The sequence below is a fragment of the Helicoverpa zea genome, chromosome 22, assembly GCF_022581195.2.
Source record: "Helicoverpa zea isolate HzStark_Cry1AcR chromosome 22, ilHelZeax1.1, whole genome shotgun sequence".
In the NCBI taxonomy this organism is placed as follows: domain Eukaryota; kingdom Metazoa; phylum Arthropoda; class Insecta; order Lepidoptera; family Noctuidae; genus Helicoverpa; species Helicoverpa zea.
Genome location: NC_061473.1, coordinates 3,957,459 through 3,977,386, shown reverse-complemented (window position 1 = coordinate 3,977,386; position 19,928 = coordinate 3,957,459). Strand labels below are relative to the sequence as shown.

Below are 19,928 nucleotides of genomic sequence, written 5' to 3'. Positions count from 1 at the left end.
CCTAATTGGGCATATCCAATTAGTTTTTTTTTACATTCGAATTCTGATAAAAGAAGAATCAATTTTAATCAACTTTATCATCAAATGTGGACTGAAAAATGAAAAAGAAACAAATAGAATAAAGAAAATAATAGCATTATAATCTCGGACTGAGAAAGGCGAGCAAGAATATATCAAGTTCCGAAATAATAACGAAATCTTGTTACACGAAGCATTAATGGATGGAATACAATAAATCCGAATGCTGATTTATACGAATTTCTCGAATATCTTGTAAGAATATGAATGGCCGAACTCGATATTACAGGCAATTGTTATTACCAACCCACATATCGATCCTTGAACGAAAGATTTTCTCACTTAGAGCTCTACACACTGCAAACTTTTAGTCGGCCGATTGTTGGTTTGGGATCATCAATCAGTATGAAGATGAATAGTAGTACGCACATTACAAAGATCAGGTATTTAGCCAGTATCAGACTGACTGAAAACTTTGATTGGAACCAAGCTTTCCTTTAATAAAAAGGTTAATCGTCGGCCGACTATTAAGTTTGTAGTGTGCGGATACTCTTAACGAGAATATAATATTTTTTGCCGAAAATCAACGCTCTTTTCAACAGCGTTCGGTACTTTATGAAAAGGGAAGAATATTTTTACTGTTATATTTTTATTCATAAATTATTCCCCGTGATATACTTTTGACGTAAACGATTGAGGAAAAAAACTGCTATTTTCTTGGAACAATAAAGAATTTGTGAAAGTTAAATGTAATTATAATGAACAAAGATTCTGGATTATTAAAATTGAATAGAGACGATGCCAAACAAATTCGCGTTGTAAAGAAATAAAGATTATTTAGGTACACAATTTTCGTCAAAGAAAGTTCTAAGAAAGGCATTATAAAAAATCTAGAAAGCAGACAGTCGATACTAATAGCACTTATCGTATACTTGACAAAAAGTCTTAATCTTATAACAAGTCAAACACCGATAAAAGAAAACAATCTAAACATTAACGAAACAATGAAATTCCTATACATTAACAGTAAGAAAAATCTACAGATATCATTAAAAGTACCAGGAGACCAGAAGCTTAGAGGACGTGTAAATTCTCACACGACTTTGATTTGGAAATGTCGTTAATACAGATCTTCTGCAGTAGCTCTCTTGCGATGCTTAGCGATATATGCGTACGGGAACTCGCTAGTTTAGGCTGCTTTGCTTCCTAAAACAAAATAATTACCCAGTCTAAACATATTCCAAAATACATTATCTTTCCTTTAAAAGAATTCGCCTTTTGATCTAACATTCGGGTCCTGTTTCGAGCCCTTTTATATCTCCACTTCAGCAATAATTACGTAAATACACAGGCATGTTATATTTGAACATGTTTTTCCTTTATCTTTTATGAAACATTGAGTATCTTTTCACCCTGAAGCTAGGCACTTTATCATTAACTTTTTCCTTACACTGCTCTGTTTTATTGAGGACAAAAGCGTACATAATATAGAACTTATATCCACTTGAGCTGGGAATTGCTAAAGTGTGTTATTAATGGTACAATTTGCGTTCTGAGTTTCTTTTATTTACGCACAATTTACTCCATTAAATTATAAGCCAGGAACCCTATTGATTTGATAATTTGCGTGTCAATTAGATCACTAATAGCATTATCTAGTTGTGAATAAGTAAATTCCGACACTTCATTGACAGTGACTATAACGTTAACGTAGTGGAAATAATAATAATTGTCTTCACTGTCAGCTTTGATCTGAATAATTTAATTGGAGATAATCAATAGATTAACAGTACTATTAGCAGTTGAAGACAAACACGGATATCTAGAGAGTCGAAAGAATCGTGCCATCAAATCTTGCCAAGAATTTTGATATAACCCTTATTTAGGAGCACAGAAAAGCTTCTCCTATTTCAGATAGAAAGAAAAATAGGTTCCAATTTTTCCGTTTAAAGAGGTATTCATTAAATTCATTCTTTATTCAATTTCTAGATGTTAGTGTATACTTTACTCCTCAAGTATATACATATAACGATAAGAGGAGGGTCTAAAAATCGATCAATATCTTTTTTTTTCTCATTATTCTAAGCACGCTATTTCTGGCCACATAATTTTTGACAGCTATACATACCTGCTTCCCAACCTTTTTGGCATGTTTCTTGTCTCTGCTCTCCTTCAGTCTGATCTGCTTGAGGATGCCCACAAGCAACTCATCCACATTGTGCTGGATCCCTGATGATGTCTCTATGAACTTGCAGTCTCTTGATGTGGCTAGTCCTTTCCCCTCTGCACGTGAAGAAATATTTGGTTAAATATTTTCTCATCTTGAACACACAAAAATCCACAAAAACGAGACTTTTGACTAATAATAAAAATGTATACGTGTACCTAGACGACTTGTTAAGAAAAGATCTTGAAATTCGATTATCTTGAAACGGGTTAACTTTTGCACAGTGTATTCCATAGTCAAATTTGTCCGTATTGACCTATACTATCACCTCATGAAAGGATGCGGTCTACTTACAAGTAACCCTGTATAATGCATATAATCTGACGTCTATTGTATTTCCCCCGCAACTATCCTCTCCTCCAGAATAAAATATCCATCTTTCTATTCCAATAACTCACCATTAGTAGACACCTGTCTAGCTCGAGCCAGGTCAGCCTTATTCCCCACCAGCACCACAGTCCTCTCCACCGTGAACTGCTCCCTGGCGAGGTAAGCCAGCAGTTCTGCTGAGCGGATGAACGAGCTCTTGGCTACTACGGAATATACCACCACGCAGGCGTGAGGCTCGTATGTTGAGAGGCAGTTCTCGACCTAAAGAGAATGGATTAAGGTATAGTTTCAATTGAGTAAACTAGCTCTTTGCCAATACTGAGTAGACTGCCGCACAAACGCGTAGTCCGTATGCTGAGAGGCAAATCGCAACCTGAGTGGATGGAATTATGTTTTATCTTCATCAGCTTTGCATCATTACCCATACCATATCAAAATTGTGCAAATCTACAATTAGAACTATGCATTTTGTATCGTGTTGGACAGCTTGCCATTGCTTAGCCATAACACGCCATAACGAAGATCTACTTACTTTAGACAAATTCATGACTTACCGACATCTCAGTGCTGGGATGGTCTATGAATATCATTTCAGACTCCTCGCCGTCCAGTAACACTGACACTGACTTCTCACCAAACTCGTCATCTGAAACAATGGTCCATGTTAGCAAAATTATAATCATGTGTATTCAAAATTGAAGAGGTTAAGATAAAGATTGGACTGGAAATAATATTGGCCTAGGTATGTGGCGAATTCTGCATAGGAACTTGAGAAATGGATGAAAGTTCATTTGAAAGATAAGTTAATATTACAATTCCGTCTAGCCGTCTAGTTACTATGCGGAATCCGATATGAAAATCATTCATCAGGGTTTTGGAAATTCACACGAACACACACACACACAAAGTCATTTAAGAAAGATGCTGGATGATTTATGAATCCGGCTATATTGGGTCCAATTCGTTGGTGCAATGAACGCCAAGGTCCAATGTTGGGGCCAACTTTGGAAGATGACGTTAGGTACTTTACCTGTAGAAACACTTTGATGGCTACGCTATACACACATTAATATTATATATGATTGATACGGTTTGGGAAAGCCATTGACAGCGTGGCATAAAAAAATTCAGCATGCATATATTTTATATATTTTTTTATATACTTAAGCAAATAGAGAATATTTTACATACGTATATATTAACTTTATAGTTTTGTGTACTAGAAAAACTACTTACATTGATAGAATTTAAAGTTCACAAGCACACAACACATTAGACAAATGAACTAACATCTAGTTCGAACAAACAGGCACTAGAAGCAAATATGTATATTAATTTAATGATTATAGTTGTTTCTGAAACGCGCATTTTGTGTAATTATTTCGTATACTGATTGCGTACTAAAAAACTTAGTAACATCTATTCTATCTGTAGGTGATGATGATGATGATGTCCTCCTAGCCGATTATCGGCTACGGCGGCTGTTCTCATGTAAGGAGATTAGCCAACTGCGCAGGACATATTATAGTGCACAAGCATTTGCGCAGACACAGGTGCACTCCCTATTCCTTCACTCTCATAGACCGATGGGACGGGAATCCGACACGACCGGAAAGAGATCAGGCGCAGGACCGACATTTACGTGCTCTCCGATGCACGGGTGAATCAATCACCAACTTCCAGGCTTCGGGCTGCTTCGTGAAAGTCTTCTAAAACCCACAAAGTGATTTCGGCCCGACTCGGGAATCGAACCCGAGACCTCGTGCTCAGCAGCCACACTTGCGACAACTAGACCAACGAGGCAATCTGTAGGTACTTATATAATAAAGGGATTTGTTTTGTTTGGTTTCAAAACTAATGAGCCGATTTGAAAAATTATTTGACAGTTGGAAAGCTACATTCTTCCCAAGTAACATAGGACATAGATTATATATTATCCCGGTAAAGCGGCTAGTAGGTATTTCGTATACTGATTGACTGAATAGACGAACGTTTAGAAAAAGTATTCATAGAGATAAAACGTAGCTATTAAATTAAGTACCAAGTAAAATCATTACTTCTTTTTTTTATATTAAATCTTAATAAAAGATTGAAATAAATGTATTTGACTACTGTTATCATTTTGAGTTCTATTATTTCTAAGTTTGTATGTACTTTCTAAGTATATCTTAGACACCAATGACTGTGTTTCGGATGGCACGTTAAACTGTAGGTCCCGGCTGTCATTGAACATCCTTGGCAGTCGTTACGGGTAGTCAGAAGCCAGTAAATCTGACACCAGTCTAACCAAGGGGTATCGGGTTGCCCGGGTAACTGGATTGAGGAGGTCAGATAGGCAGTCGCTTCTTGTAAAGCACCGGTACTCAGCTGAATCCAGTTAGACTGGAAGCCGACCCCAACATAGTTGGGAAAAGGCTCGGAGGATAGACTATTGTTATCATTTCTATTTTTTACAGTGAAATATTTACAAAGTTTAAATGTAAATAAAATATTCATATTTCAACTTTCGAGGCCACTACACTCTCAGTTCTCAGTATTCATTACTCTCGCTGTGTAAGCTTTCATATTTCTGTGAAAAATTATATTAAAAAGACAAAATTCACTTTTGATCCAGCTTTTGCCAAAGATTTTACACGCATTTTCACAAAAACTAAATTCATTTGTGGAACCCGGAGTTAATTAATTCATCTATTTGGTTTATTCTATGTAGGTATTTAGTTTGCGAACTAGTTCGCTGGAATGGATAATCCGATTTGAAATACATTATATAATTTCTGTGTTAGATATAGGCAGGTAGCTCATTTATCGATGCCACTACATTATATTGGGGGTTCGGTAATATCGGTAATATTTTGCGGAAAATCATGTATTCCCTACCTGCTGATCTCCGCAGTTTCAGCGGTGCCCTAGGGAACTACTTCTCGTACCTGGATAAAAGTGACCAATATCCTTTTTCAGGTTCTAGTTATATCAGTGCAATTAACTACTGCGACACATCATCATCCTCCGAACCTTTTCCCAACTATGTTATGGCGTCACATACAGAAAGAAATAGTTGCTTTTATAGTACCTACCTATATATCCATAACATGATTATTCTTATTGAATAAATGCTGAATTGCATTGAGATCTATTTAAAGGTTTTAAAGCTTTTCTGAGTACCGAGCTTTTGACAGCACAAGTACATACTCATAACCGTGTCATTTGGTTTGATCTCTCCTTAGGGAGCTGGCTTTTGTCTTTTTTTCTTACATTTATGTTTTCCATTTTATACACATGTAAAATCTTTGCATAGAATATAGATCGGAGTATAGGTACTTAATGTTAAAACGTAAAACGGGTTTATCCCGTTCCTCTTTCACGCAAAATCTGCGGAATGGATTTTAACGACACTTATATTAACATACAGGCTACATTTTAACCGTGTGCGGGAAATAGCTCCTTCAAGAAGCGGGTGTATCCGCTGCCAGAAGCTAGTATGTTATACTGTTTTCTAAACCTACAAATTCCCTCGGAATGTAAGGCTTAATTTTGTTTATAACTGTCATTAGTTCCTATCTATAGAAATTATAACCTACATGACTCAGGGGAAACCGTATTTATCCTTTACCTCCATAATGTTTGGTTAATATAATTAAATTGAAATAATTATTACTTAGGCGGCCCTTAGACTTACAATAACATTGTGCAATATTAAAAGAAAAATATTGTGTAATTATTTTAGTTGCTAAAAATCATTGCGCAATGTTCAATATTTTGTTTTCCTTTTTGTTTCTTACATAGATATTTACAATAAACTGGGCTATAATTCAGTCAACGAATATGCATTGCCATCTAGTGCGGCAGCGAGTGGCAATGCAGCCAGCCTTTTGGTCATGATTCCCGCTGTCAGTGATGCGAAAAAATGTTTTGATACATAGTTTTAATATTTTCTTTAAAAAAATAGTTTAAAATCTTAAATATTGTTTTGATTTATGCGTAATACTGCGCAATTTAATTGAACGTACGTAAAGAGGGCGCCTTACGGGGATTAAACCCGACTTACAAACAAATGAATAAGTATATTTTTTAAACGAATCCAATTTTCAAACAGATCTCACAGAATCCTTCTAGATTTTGTACAAATCCCTTATTTATTTTCTCATCAAAATACAGAGTTAAATAAAATTTAAAATAAAGCTACACAATTTGAAACTTAGATTAAAATACAGCAATTTAACATCTGTTTACATCAACACTGTAAATCCTATTTTGAACAATTTATCGTTGCTTAGGTATTAGAATATTTGTTTTAGTAATAAACGAGTGAACGAATGTAATAAATTAACTTCTTGTTTTAAAGGATATTAGATGTTTTAGGGTTTCTAATATGTTTTAACTAGTTTCTGGTATCACCCGCTTTCTGTGAGAACTACTTTACGTACGTGAATAAGAACTGTGTTTGTTCGAACGCACTAATCTTAGGAAACTACTTGATCGATTTTAAAAAAATATTTTAGTGTTAGGTTAGCGCGAAAGCCTTTTTATCCTGGTTTGCGAAGTTGTTCCCACGGGATACTGGTGTAATCGCCGTTTGCTAGTTTCTAGATAAATAATCTGTTTTGCACAGAAAACTGACATTTATGTCACAATTATTGGCTTAGAATTGAATTGTCTTTGCCAAGCTTGCATCTAAAACTAAATAATTTTATTACTTTACCAGCTGTGTTTAACAATAAAAGTCTATCCATAAATGATTTAAAATGAAGCCGTTATTGTAAGGTAATATTATTGTTAGTCAAAATAATGCACTTTTCGGACTACGCGATATTATGCCACGGCCATCCACCATAATGTTGGCTGTTAATATCATCCGTCTAGCCAGATTCCTAGCCAAGAATTTTGGAGTGGCGATTTACCTAGCTATAATTTTCGACTGTTGACATCGCGCGTAATTTACATTTTATTATAAACAAATGCCAACTCTAGTAAATATACAAAAATCATTCGGACCATTATTGACTTACTATAAAGTTATTACTTTTTTGAATTAATCATTTCCTCTTTGACCATATTTTATGAGAATTAATGCTCCAAATAAGTAAAACAAGTTTACAAACTTTTGCAAAAATGAGTAAGATGATAAGTTAATTTTTTTACATACCCATGCCATGCAAAACATTAAAAAGTCACTTATGTTGATTGTGCAACTTTTCACAAAATATTTGGTAACGATTTAGTAAAACAACAGTTTTGAGTATAGTTATCGATAAATAAATGTGTTTAACAGAAGTTGCGCAATCGATCTTTTCAGCGCTTTCACACTAGCAGATTTTCTGAGCGGATCGTATCACGCGTATACGAGCGACAGAAAACAATTGACAACTACTAAAACGAAAGATGACATTTAAAACCGAAGGAAACAATTCTGCCGATCAAAATTCGTCGCGCGTATACGCATAGTTTTTGCTAAGATCCGTTAGTGTGAACGCGATATTAGGCACAAACTAAGCAATTTCTTGGCTCATTCCATTGATTTTTAATAATGATCATATATGACTACACTACTTTATATTTTGTTTATTTGTATTATGTACACACAACACACAAACGCTTACAGCCAGTATATAAAGGGGTGTAAAGGCGGTACCACATTGACAATAAAGGGTGACACACACTTACCGCGTTTAGCTTCGCCAGAGCAAGCAGCATGAAGAAGTTATGTTATTTACAGAACAACTAGCGGCCATATTGTGCTTATTGTCAAAATTTTGCTATTGATATGTGGTGAGAGCAGTTTTTTATTGATAGAAATAAAAAAGAAAATGTTTAATTTGTAAATGGTGATGAATTTAAATACATCTGTATTTTTTTCCAAGTTCTATTCGATATTTACATTCTCCAATTACGCATATTTTTTAAGGAATATACCTACATATAGATAGATCTATGTAAGTTTACAAAACAAAAAAGTGAATAAGGGAAATTGTGTTTGTTTTAATTTAATAAATTCATATTGTGTTTATGATACTCGATTATTTTCAACGAAATTATTACCAATCAGAAATGCCAGCAACACTTTTAACATCAACCTTACAAAATCAAAGTACACTCATAAAACATTAATTTACCTACAAATCAAATAGTTACAAGAAAGTAATTTAATAAACTTTCATTTCATTTATCGAATCCCAAGATAATTTTCTATCAGTCCGAAAAACTCGTTTTGTAAAACCTTTTTCTCGAAAAACCGAATTTATTAGAATTCGATTACAATTGATATTCAATTAGTCTTCTACTTCGATTGTAATTACATTTTACAAATACAAGCAAATTAATCGAACAGTCTGAAATCGGACTTCTGATAAATTTTGGTGATTTCATTATTTCGAACGAAACTAGTATGTCTAGACTAATTAGAGCAAGGGAATTGAGACCGATTTATTAAAAAAATGTATTTATCTATACTTAGGTACTAATATAATAATAAGAAGAAACATTTTTTTGTTTGTTTGTACCCTGAAGGCTGCGATACGGAACCGATTTTAAAAATTCTTTCACTGTTGGAAAGCTACTCTTCCCAAGTAACATAGGTTATATTTTATGACAGTACCGGCGGTAGTTCCCACCGGACGCGGATGAAACCGCGGAAAAACGACTAGTTGTGCATAAATGTTGACAGTGAGACAGATTTATTTTAATTATTCTTCAGGTTAAAAACACAAAAAGCATTGGTAAATTATCTACAGTATTAAAAACTGCTCTCATCCATATCTTACTAAATAAAGCTTATACATAACCAGCCCGCTACTTAAATAATAGGGACTTAAACAATTATAATTAAATTTTTGCCGGCTTTTTTCATATTTATTCTTTATGTTTATTATTAAAAATAAACTCCCTACTTACAAAAAAGAATACCTGCATTATATGTATATAAAAAAAAAAACAAAGGAAGGAAAAATAACGAAATATTCACACCTACACAGTAATCTAGTTTTATCTTGCTTAAATTGTAATTGAAGAAATAATAAAACATTTACTCGTACTGGAAAACTCAAGAAAAAAAATAACTTATGTAAACGAGACCTCTAGAAGCATATCTTAAGATACAAACCGCTATAAACATACGAAAATTAACGCACATTTTCAAATAAATAAAAGTTCAAAAATAGTCATTATTTTCTGTACCTAAAAGTACCTAAAACAATCTATCTTTCTTTGTTCAGTAATTACGCCAGAAAATGGTGCCTAAACAAAAGTACTAGGAGTCCAGAATAATGAAGGCAGTAAGCATTATGAATTGTTCTCAACGTTTGTTACTTGTCACTTCGGGTCTTAATGAAAAAAAGAATTTATTATGATGCTTTCCAGATGCTAACTGACACTTCAATTACAAAAACGTTGTATCATAGTGTAGCAAAATAAATGTTTTCGGCCTATTATAATCATAATTACTTACTCTTAATTCTGTGAGAATTACCAGACGATGTACCAGGGTGTCAGAAGCCTGAAGAGTTTCGTAATAATTCTGCCTACTCCATGTGTACACTTTTGTAGTTAGGTAAGTGCCTACAGTTGTAAAACAAAATTCAGAGCACAAGTACGCATCTAGCTCCTGTACCCCGTTATATGGGCAACTCAATACCATTGAGAAGACTGATTGCCAAACTTTCTGGCTGCCCATAACGACTGCCAAAGAAGTTCCAAAGACAGCCGAGACACAAAAATTTAACAACAGAAATATGAAGAAACTTATTTTATCAAGATGGTCACCCATCCACGGACAGACCGCGACAAGAATTGAGCTAACCCTAGTGATCGATCGCACCATGCCGGCTGTTATTTATCCTTTTAAAAACCACTAGGACCAATCTAGAAATAACATGTCCTCTAATCCATCAACAAATCAATGAGTCTCGCCAGCTATTTTAGGGTCCTTTCACTAAAGCAGAACAGACATAAATAATCAACACTTTCAAAGCTTATGAAAAGCTTTTCGCGCAAAATGGCCAAGAGGTCCAAATGGGCCAAATAGCTGATTTTATCTTCCTTTTATCAAGTTTAAGTGTTCTGTAAGTGGTTTTGCCAAAGTACTGCCATTAAGCTGTTTTCTATTGAAAAAATTATGACGTTAGTTGAACCTATTTGGGTGCCACATTTTAGGGTTAAGTGCGGTAAAAGTTGCTTATGTAAGAGTTAGGTCTTGTAAATAACAATATGTTTTGCTAGACTTTTTGGGTCGCGTCTAGAGCAATATTGGGGTTGAAGTAACTCTGGGAGGTTGCGATGGGTTTTATCCTCTTTTAAGTAAGAGGTTTTGAACCAGTTTATTTAGAGGAATTGTTAGTACATCAAGTTTAGAGCTATCAACGAAGTATTACTAATACAATTCAATGCAGATTCTAACATTACTACGAATCAAAATACATATATGTGAATCAAAGAGACAAAGTTGCGTATGATTCCTACACGACTTTGTTACGCCTGCATCCTAAGAACCACATAGCTCACCCAGACAAAAAGAAGCCTACAGCCTTCCTCTGTAAATAAACTATCTAACACTGAAAGAACTTTTCAAAATCACAGAAGGAATCCCTACCTATTGTGCTTAATCAAACAAACAGACTTCAGTTTTATAATAAAATACAGCCTACAACAGCTAAATAAACATTTACACGTGATACTCTTGCCATATCGACATATCTGCCCAGTTTGACAGCTCGCTCCGGATGACAGCGCGGAAGGGACTTGCTATCGGCGCTGACGTGTGTGATGACGTCATGCTGGCCTGATAGGATAGTGAGTGGTAGATTAAGCGGTTTTGCATTTCTATGGGGTTCTGTTAAATTATGGAGTGCGTACATACTAAGGGATGAGGTTCTTTATTTAAAAGAACTGAATTAATTTAGTTTAGTTGTTTTTTCATTTGTTTCCAAAGAAATTGGTTTTAGCCTATTGGTACTTAATAATAGTTTGGTAAAGGCCTCATTAATCACTTGAACTATTCGTTCTTGAAACAGATAGTTCTCCCTACTGCTACCCTTTAGGATGACGGGACCATTCAAACGGCAAAAGCTGAATGCTTGTATGTAATCTGCCTATACTTCAAAAATACAGGGACAATAATATGGATAAAAGCGACAAATCACCCTACAAGGTGACAAACTTTACCCTAACGAGGTCACATAACTTCGGAAAACTTCGGCCATCTTCGGAAGTCTTCGGTTAATTGAGCGATTACCACAACACTTAGCTAATATCTACCTTTTATCCTCTACCTTCAATTTAGAAGGGAAACCGCAGCATTAGAAACTGGTAATAATAATTATAGTTTGTTATAATTGATAATTTAGTTTAAAGCCCTTTTGGCTGACAAATGGTGAATTTAGATAAGGCTTAGAGGCTTAACCTGGGGAATTGTCAGTGGACTCAAAATTAGCAGAAATGCCAAATGGGCTTTAGTAAGAATTGGGGATACGAGTTGGTATAATATGACCATTAGACGGTAATAGAATAAGTACTTTTATTTGGGTGAGGGAAATAGTTCCTTGTAGACCCCTGGGAGCTGTATTACTGATATACCTAAATGTTTTTTTCACGAAAACAGGTGAGCCACATTTGAGTGTGTGTAAATGTACATGCACCTTGTCTTTGTATGACTCGGTGACTTACCGTCAGTTGCACAAAGCTCCATTAAAGTTAAAGCTTCATTAAATCTATTGCTGACACTTTTTATCTTGTTGACAAAGAAAGAGTCAGCAATAGATTTAAAGACTCAATAACTTTAATGGAGCTTTGTGCAACTGACGTTCAGGCCACTACTGAGCGCTCCCGAGCTTACGCATACAATGACAATATAGGTACATGGACATTTACACACACAAGTATGGCTGGAATTTTTTTGGCTTATGTTTAACTGATCACCAGATATAGTAACAAATAGCAGACAAAAATAGTAAATGATCACCAAAATTAAACTCGCATTTTAATGTAAAACTATAACCAAAGTTTTAACACTTTACTATCCTATTTAAGTGAAATTACTCCAAAATAAATCATGCGTAAGCCAAAAATAGTGTTCAATATCATTACACTGCCATCTAGTGGCAAATAGCAGAAACTAACCTACGGCGTGAACATCGTAACATCGTGCAACCGCACCGCGAGTGGGCAGCACCGTCGCAACCAACTTCACTTCGCTTGACAAATTCATGTAAAAACGTGTGTGTCGTTTACGTTTACCAAAACTTTATTGTAATTTTAAGAAATATAGAACGTTTAATTTCAAAAGGACAATAAAGTACTTCATTGAAGACATCCCTGCCCTCCATCGCATAGGAACTTGGGGAACGATTGAAGATTCTGGTCCTTGACGAGACGGATTTGCGAAGAACCACGCGACCACGTGGAGCGTCTTAGAAAAAGGCAGTGGAGAAGAGGATTGTCCAGGATTGTCGGCGAGTCGCATCCGGTCAGGTCGCAAAACCCATCCTTCTCCTCCCTGTCCGACAATTTGCGTTAATATCGTTATTTTCGTGTTTTAGTCGTTGTGCTGTGCGGCGCGGCGCCGGGGTGGTGCTGAGCGGGAAACTGTAAGTACTCTTGCTTTCCATAGCCTTCCAAAATGAGTGACGATGAGGCAAATAAAGTGATCGCTGACTTGAAAAAGCAGCGAGGCACGTTGAAAGGCAGGCTTACGTTATTCGAGAAATATATTTCTAAATTAGAGAAATTGTCATTAACTCCAACTATTTTAACTGAATTAGAATTACGAATAGAGTCTACTTGCACTATTTTTCAAAATTTTAATGACATTCAAAATAAAATTGAGCAGTTAGTAGATGAAACCGATTTATTTGAACAATTAGAATACCGTGAATCTTTTGAACAACAATATTTTTCAATCATGGCGGACGCGAAGTGCTTGAAACCTAAAAATAATGAACAATCTGAATCTATTTCTCCTAAAATAAATCCTGTACCTATTAAGTTGCCAGTAATAAAGCTTCCTGCCTTTGATGGTTCATTTGATCAGTGGTTGGAGTATAGGAACTCGTACCTCACTATGATACACACTCGAGAAGATCTTAATGATATACAGAAGTTTCATTATTTAAAATCGTCTCTCAGTGGTTCTGCCTCTCAAGTAATTAGTGCATTAGAATTCACTGCTCCGAACTACTCTCACGCATGGGATTTGCTGGAGAATAGGTTTCACAACAACCGCTTACTGATACAAAATCACATAAAGGCATTATTTACCACACAACCACTTCAAAGCGAGTCATATATTCTAATTAGAAAGCTAATAGATTCAACTTTGCGTAATTTGCGAGCACTAAAATCACTTAATGAACCGACCGATGCTTGGGACACGTTAATCGTTTATCTTATAGTTTCTAAGCTCGATCAGTCCACGGAACGCGAGTGGGAAACCCATAAAGGTACCCTTGTATCTAAAAACGATTCAAATAATATTAAATTAGATGATCTATTAGAATTTCTCAGAAACCGTGCGGATATGTTGGAATTGATAAAATCAAATAATAGTAAAAGTGTTCCTTCGTTTAAGCACAATAATAATGATTCCATTAAGTCAAATTCCAATCAAAACAAAAGATACTTCAATAAATCAAACAATATAAACTCGCAGCCTACCACACATTCATACGTAAGTAATACAAATCCAAATAAATACAACTCGGGTAATAATAACAAACGACGTGTTTGTGTGGACTGCGGCGGAGACCATTATTTGTATTTATGTCCGAAATTTTTAAATTTATCCGTGCAAGAAAGATACGTAATTGTGCAAAATAATAAGCTTTGTCAAAATTGTATTCGTTCTGATAATCACTCGCCAACTGAATGTTCATATGGTCCATGTAAATTATGCAATAATAACCATAATACGTTACTTCATAAAAATAATACTTCTAGTGCCGTAACCCCGTCTATTTCGCATCCGTCGCCGAGCGCGAGCAAATCAGCTGACGCGCAAGTACATTCCGAGCGCAATGTACTCGCGTGCAGCGCGGCTGCGGTACAGCCCGTTTTGTTGTCGACAGCACTAATCGAGATTCCCGATTCGAGTAATAATTATCACACAGTGAAGGCACTTCTTGACAACGGTAGTCAGAATTGTTTTATCACAGAATCGTTATGTAACCGTTTACAATTACCTATGATACAGTCCACGCTTCATATCACGGGTGTAGGACAAAGCGTTTCGAATAGTTCTCACACCTGCAAGGTTAACTTTCGTTCTAAAGTTAATGATTTTAATACAACCATACAGTGTTGGGTGCTGCCGCGTATTACATCAAAGTTACCTTCGTTAGACGTTCAAGGTCAATGCATACAGCTACCTAAACATATTTCGCTCGCGGACCCCACGTTTAGCGTTCCTTCGGACATCGATGTTCTTTTAGGAGCAGATATATTTTGGGATCTGTTGAATAACGATAAAATTAAGCTTAGCAGTGGTCCATATCTGTACGATTCGAAATTAGGATGGATTATCTCGGGCCCACTTTGTAATAATCATTCGTTTAATTCTAAAAGAGTACAATGTAATTTCGTTCAAATTGATACTCAATTGCAAAAATTCTGGGAGTTAGAAGAATTGTCTGACTTACCGAATACTATGTCGAAAGATGATCGTTATTGTGAAAAATTATTTACAGAAACTACAAAACGTGATGAACACGGTAGATTTTCCGTTCGCATTCCATTAAAGGAGTCACCCGAGTCGTTAGGTGATTCATACACTATGGCAAAAAATCGTTTTTTATCTCTCGAAAGAAAGTTAGATCGTTTACCTGACTATAAAAAACTTTATTGTGAATTTCTTCGCGAATATGAGGCACTTGGTCACATGACCCCAGTTGCATCAAAGGATATTTCTGATATTTTAAGTAAACCGCATTACATACTACCTCATCACGGTGTTTACCGAGAGGATAGTGTTACTACGAAATTACGCGTTGTTTTCGACGCGAGCGCGAGTACGTCGAACAATAAATCGTTAAATAATATTCAGCATGCAGGACCTCCATTACAAAATGATATTTTTTCTATTTTACTTAGATTGAGGCAATATCAATACGTAGCTTGCGCAGACATTCAAGCATTCTTCAGACAGATTTTATTACAACCGGATCAACGTAACTTACAGTTGATATTATGGCGGGAAAATCGAGACTTACCTTTGCAATTATATAGTTTAAACACAGTGACATACGGCACTGCGTCGGCTCCTTTTCTCAGCATGCGATGCTTAAAACAATTAGCGTTAGAATCTGATGATGATTTAGTTGCTAGGACAATTAATAATGACTTCTTCGTCGACGATTTGGTAACAGGGGGCAATGACCTCCATTCATTGATGCAGTTATGTAATAAAATTTCCGCTTTATTAAAACAGGGTTGCTTTCCGTTACACAAGTGGACGTTTAGTCATGACGTGTCTCATGAGAATTATAAAGACTTAAACATCGGTGATAATCATCTGTCTAAAACTTTAGGCTTAGGTTGGTGTACGGACAGTGATGAGTTTTATTTTAAAACAAAAATTACACATAGTGATACAGTAGTTACAAAACGCATAATGTTATCAACCACTGCGCAAGTATATGATCCTTTAGGTTTGTTAGCGCCTGTAGTAATTAGAGCTAAATCATTATTACAAAAGTTATGGTTACAAAAATTAGATTGGGACGATGAAGTTCCCGATAACATTGCAACTACATGGCATAAGTTTCTTTCCGATTTACAGCATTTACGCGATATCAAAATACCTCGTTACATTATTAGTGGAAATTACATAGAACTTCACATATTTACTGACGCGTCGCAAAATGCCTACGGAGCGTGCGCCTACGTTAGGTCGTGTCATGATAATTGTGAAAGTACTACACCTATGTCAGTTCATTTAATATGTGCAAAAGGTAAATTGGCGCCGATAAAGTCAGTTAGCATTCCTAGGCTTGAGCTATGCGGAGCCTTTTTAGGTGCAAAACTATATAACAAAATAAAAAAGTCTTTACGTTTAACTTTTAATAAAGTTTATTTTTGGACCGATTCGACTATCGTTCAAGGGTGGTTACGTATGTCACCGCATCTACTAAAAACTTTTGTGCAAAATCGCGTTGTACAAATTAATGAATTAACGTGTGATACAATTTGGCGGCATGTAAAGGGTACCGAGAACCCTGCGGATATTATAACGCGCGGTGCTACGCTAGACACTTTAAAGTATGATAATAATAATACTTGGTGGTGTGGCCCTGCGTTCTTACGAGAACCTAGAGTTATGTGGCCAAAAACTAACAATAACGAATTGTCATGCGTTGACTTACCTGAAACTAAACCTGATTCTATTAATTTACATTCCATTCAAGTTGTTCCATTATTTGATTTTGAACGCTTTTCGTCATTCATTAAACTACAAAGAGTTTGTGCATATTTATTGCGTTTTTTAAATAATGCGCGAGCGGCGACGCGCGGCGGCACGTGTATGCGTAAAACCGGTCCGTTATCTGTGGACGAGCTGCAGCGATCGCTCGAAACGTTGACGCGCTTTGTTCAACAACAATCATTTAGTGAGCAATATCATAAATTACTACATAAGTTACCGTTAAATATTAATAAAAATAGTACAAACAAATTATTATACAATAAAATATCGGGTTTAAATATTTTCTTAGATAAAGCTAATATAATACGTGTAGGTGGTAGGCTATCTAACGCGGTTGAATTTAATTATGATAAAAAACATCCCGTATTGTTAAGTAGTAAACATCGGTTTTCAAGGTTGTTGTGTGAGTATGAACACAAACGACTACTTCACGCTGGACCTCAACTTTTAGTATATTCCATGCGTGAAAGGTGGTGGATTTTAGGAGCTCGCAACTTAGCTAGACAGGTAGTACATAATTGTGTCATATGTAAACGCATGAGAGGGCGGACGTTGACCCCTCTGATGGGTAATTTACCTTCTGAAAGATTAGAGCCTAGTTTTCCATTCATGCAGTGTGGAGTAGACTATGCCGGACCACTGAACATATTGGACCGCAGAGGCAGAGGTGCCAAGCTTATAAAAGCATATATTTGTTTATTTGTTTGTTTTACGACTCGAGCCATTCACTTAGAATTAGTAGGCAGTTTAAGCACACAGGATTATATTTTAGCATTAAAACGTTTCATAGCACGTCGTGGCAAGCCATATCAAATATTTTCAGACAACGGTAAAAATTTTGTTGGTGCTGAAAAAGAGTTGTCAATAATTTTTAATAATACTAATGATATTTGTGATTTCCTTAGTAATAATCAAATTCGTTTAACGTTTATTCCACCTTATAGTCCTCATTTTGGCGGGTTGTGGGAGGCAGGGGTCAAGTCCTGCAAGTACCATTTACGGCGGGTGCTGGGCAATGCCAAACTAACTCGCGAGGAGTTCGAAACGGTATTAACGCAAATTGAAGCCGTTCTGAACTCCCGCCCCTTGTCCCCTCTGTCCTCAGACTCGAACGATTTCCTTCCACTCACTCCAGCGCACTTCCTGATCGGCCGACCGCTGACTGCGCCCATCTGCGAGAACCTGACGACGATCGAGCCTGCGAGACTGGGACGCTACGACCGCGTGGAGCAACTCCGACAACATTTTTGGCAACGATGGTCAAAAGAATATGTTTCAGAGCTCCAAACTCGAACTAAGTGGAAGGTCAACAGTGAGGACATAACACCAGATAGCTTGGTTCTTATAAAGGAGGAGAATGTTCCACCACTCAAATGGAAACTGGGACGAGTCATGCAAGTATTCCCGGGAGCTGATGGAATATCTCGTGTAGCTGAAATCCGTACAGCGCACGGCATCATACGGCGATCGTTCGCTAAGATCTGCCCTTTACATCCACAATAATCAAGAGGCTTCAGCGACAACTGCTACTTTATGTTGGAAGACTACACCCAGGTGCTTCCAAGGCGGCCGGCATGTTCAATATCATTACACTGCCATCTAGTGGCAAATAGCAGAAACTAACCTACGGCGTGAACATCGTAACATCGTGCAACCGCACCGCGAGTGGGCAGCACCGTCGCAACCAACTTCACTTCGCTTGACAAATTCATGTAAAAACGTGTGTGTCGTTTACGTTTACCAAAACTTTATTGTAATTTTAAGAAATATAGAACGTTTAATTTCAAAAGGACAATAAAGTACTTCATTGAAGACATCCCTGCCCTCCATCGCATAGGAACTTGGGGAACGATTGAAGAAATAGTAAATGATCACCAAAATTAAACCACCATTTTAAAGTAAGATTATAACCAAAGTTTTTAAATTCTGCTATCCTATTTAAGCAAAATGAGTCCAAATAAATCATTGTTATCCCAAAAGTAGTAAATGATCACCAAAAGTAGTAAATGATCATCAAAATTATACCAGCGTTTTAATATAAAATGATAATCAAAGTTTTTAGATCTTGCTATCCTGTTTAAGTAAACTGACTCCAAAAAAATAAGTTCGACCTGATACAATAAATTTTATAACATTATGGGGACCCTTTTCCTGCACTAGGGTGGAAAATTGTCTATTGCATGCCTCTAAACAGTGCGATAAGAGTGTGTTTTCGAGGGAGTGTATTGAGAAACACATTCTTCTTCTTCTTTCTTCTGCCCTGTTCCCAATTTTACTTGGGGTCGGCGCAATATGTCATTTTCTTCCATTTTCCCCTGTCACTCGTCATACTGACACTCACGCATGCATTGCAAGCCGGACACATAACTTAATATGGCATCATAATACTTTATTTGGTAATAAGCCTACATTTTATGGCAATCACAGTGACTTATTTAGGCAAAAATAATACATTAATTTGGTCGTCAAGTGTTGGTGAACATTTACTAAATTTGGTGGTCGAATACAATTTAAAGTGAAGTCGTGACTAAAATAGCTGGTACCTACTATTACGTTTTTAGACTTTATTTTTCTGGTGTTCAGTAGATATTTCTGGTTACAAAACTAAGGGTATCAAAGCATTTTATGGTGGTCATTATATTTGTTCCCAATTTTTTTCGCGAAAGTAGGAAACTTTCGCGAAAGTAGGAAATTTTCGCGAAAAAAATACCTGTACATACATGGTGTGTCGTTCACAATCACATTAATCCTATCGCAAATACTTTATGATATTCTATGGCGAATTGTAAAAAAAATAATCTAATCCACTCAGTGGTTTAACCACAGGAGTCATTTTTAGTTTTTATAATTTACAACATCATGTGTAAAGCAGAGATAAAGTTAGGAGTATCGAATATTTTGATCAATTGACACCTGTCAGTTTTCAATGGAGAATTTCAGTTGTTTGTAATG

General features: G+C 36.1%; 2 protein-coding genes across 2 annotated transcripts in view; one reads left to right on the top strand and one right to left on the bottom strand.

Annotated features, from left to right (window-relative positions):
* Positions 1-859: 859 nt before the first annotated feature.
* The window catches only part of LOC124641157, a 119,862-nt gene continuing 100,793 nt past the window's right edge, over positions 860-19,928 (bottom strand). The window contains exons 6-9 of the mRNA XM_047179150.1: positions 3,130-3,221; positions 2,644-2,836; positions 2,147-2,301; positions 860-1,224 (exon numbers count right to left, since the gene is read on the bottom strand). Of these exons, the coding sequence (XP_047035106.1) occupies positions 1,093-1,224; positions 2,147-2,301; positions 2,644-2,836; positions 3,130-3,221 (572 nt within the window). The 3' untranslated portion in view covers positions 860-1,092. The remainder of the gene's footprint in view (positions 1,225-2,146; positions 2,302-2,643; positions 2,837-3,129; positions 3,222-19,928) is intronic.
* LOC124641156 lies at positions 12,632-18,768 on the top strand. The gene has a single exon (XM_047179148.1). It carries the CDS (start codon positions 13,182-13,184, stop codon positions 18,477-18,479), a length of 5,298 nt encoding a protein of 1,765 aa, XP_047035104.1. The 5' UTR covers positions 12,632-13,181; the 3' UTR covers positions 18,480-18,768.

Excerpts from the sequence above, each read along its gene's own strand:
- LOC124641156 (XM_047179148.1), top strand. The coding sequence starts at position 13,182 with ATGAGTGACGATGAGGCAAATAAAGTGATCGCTGACTTGAAAAAGCAG.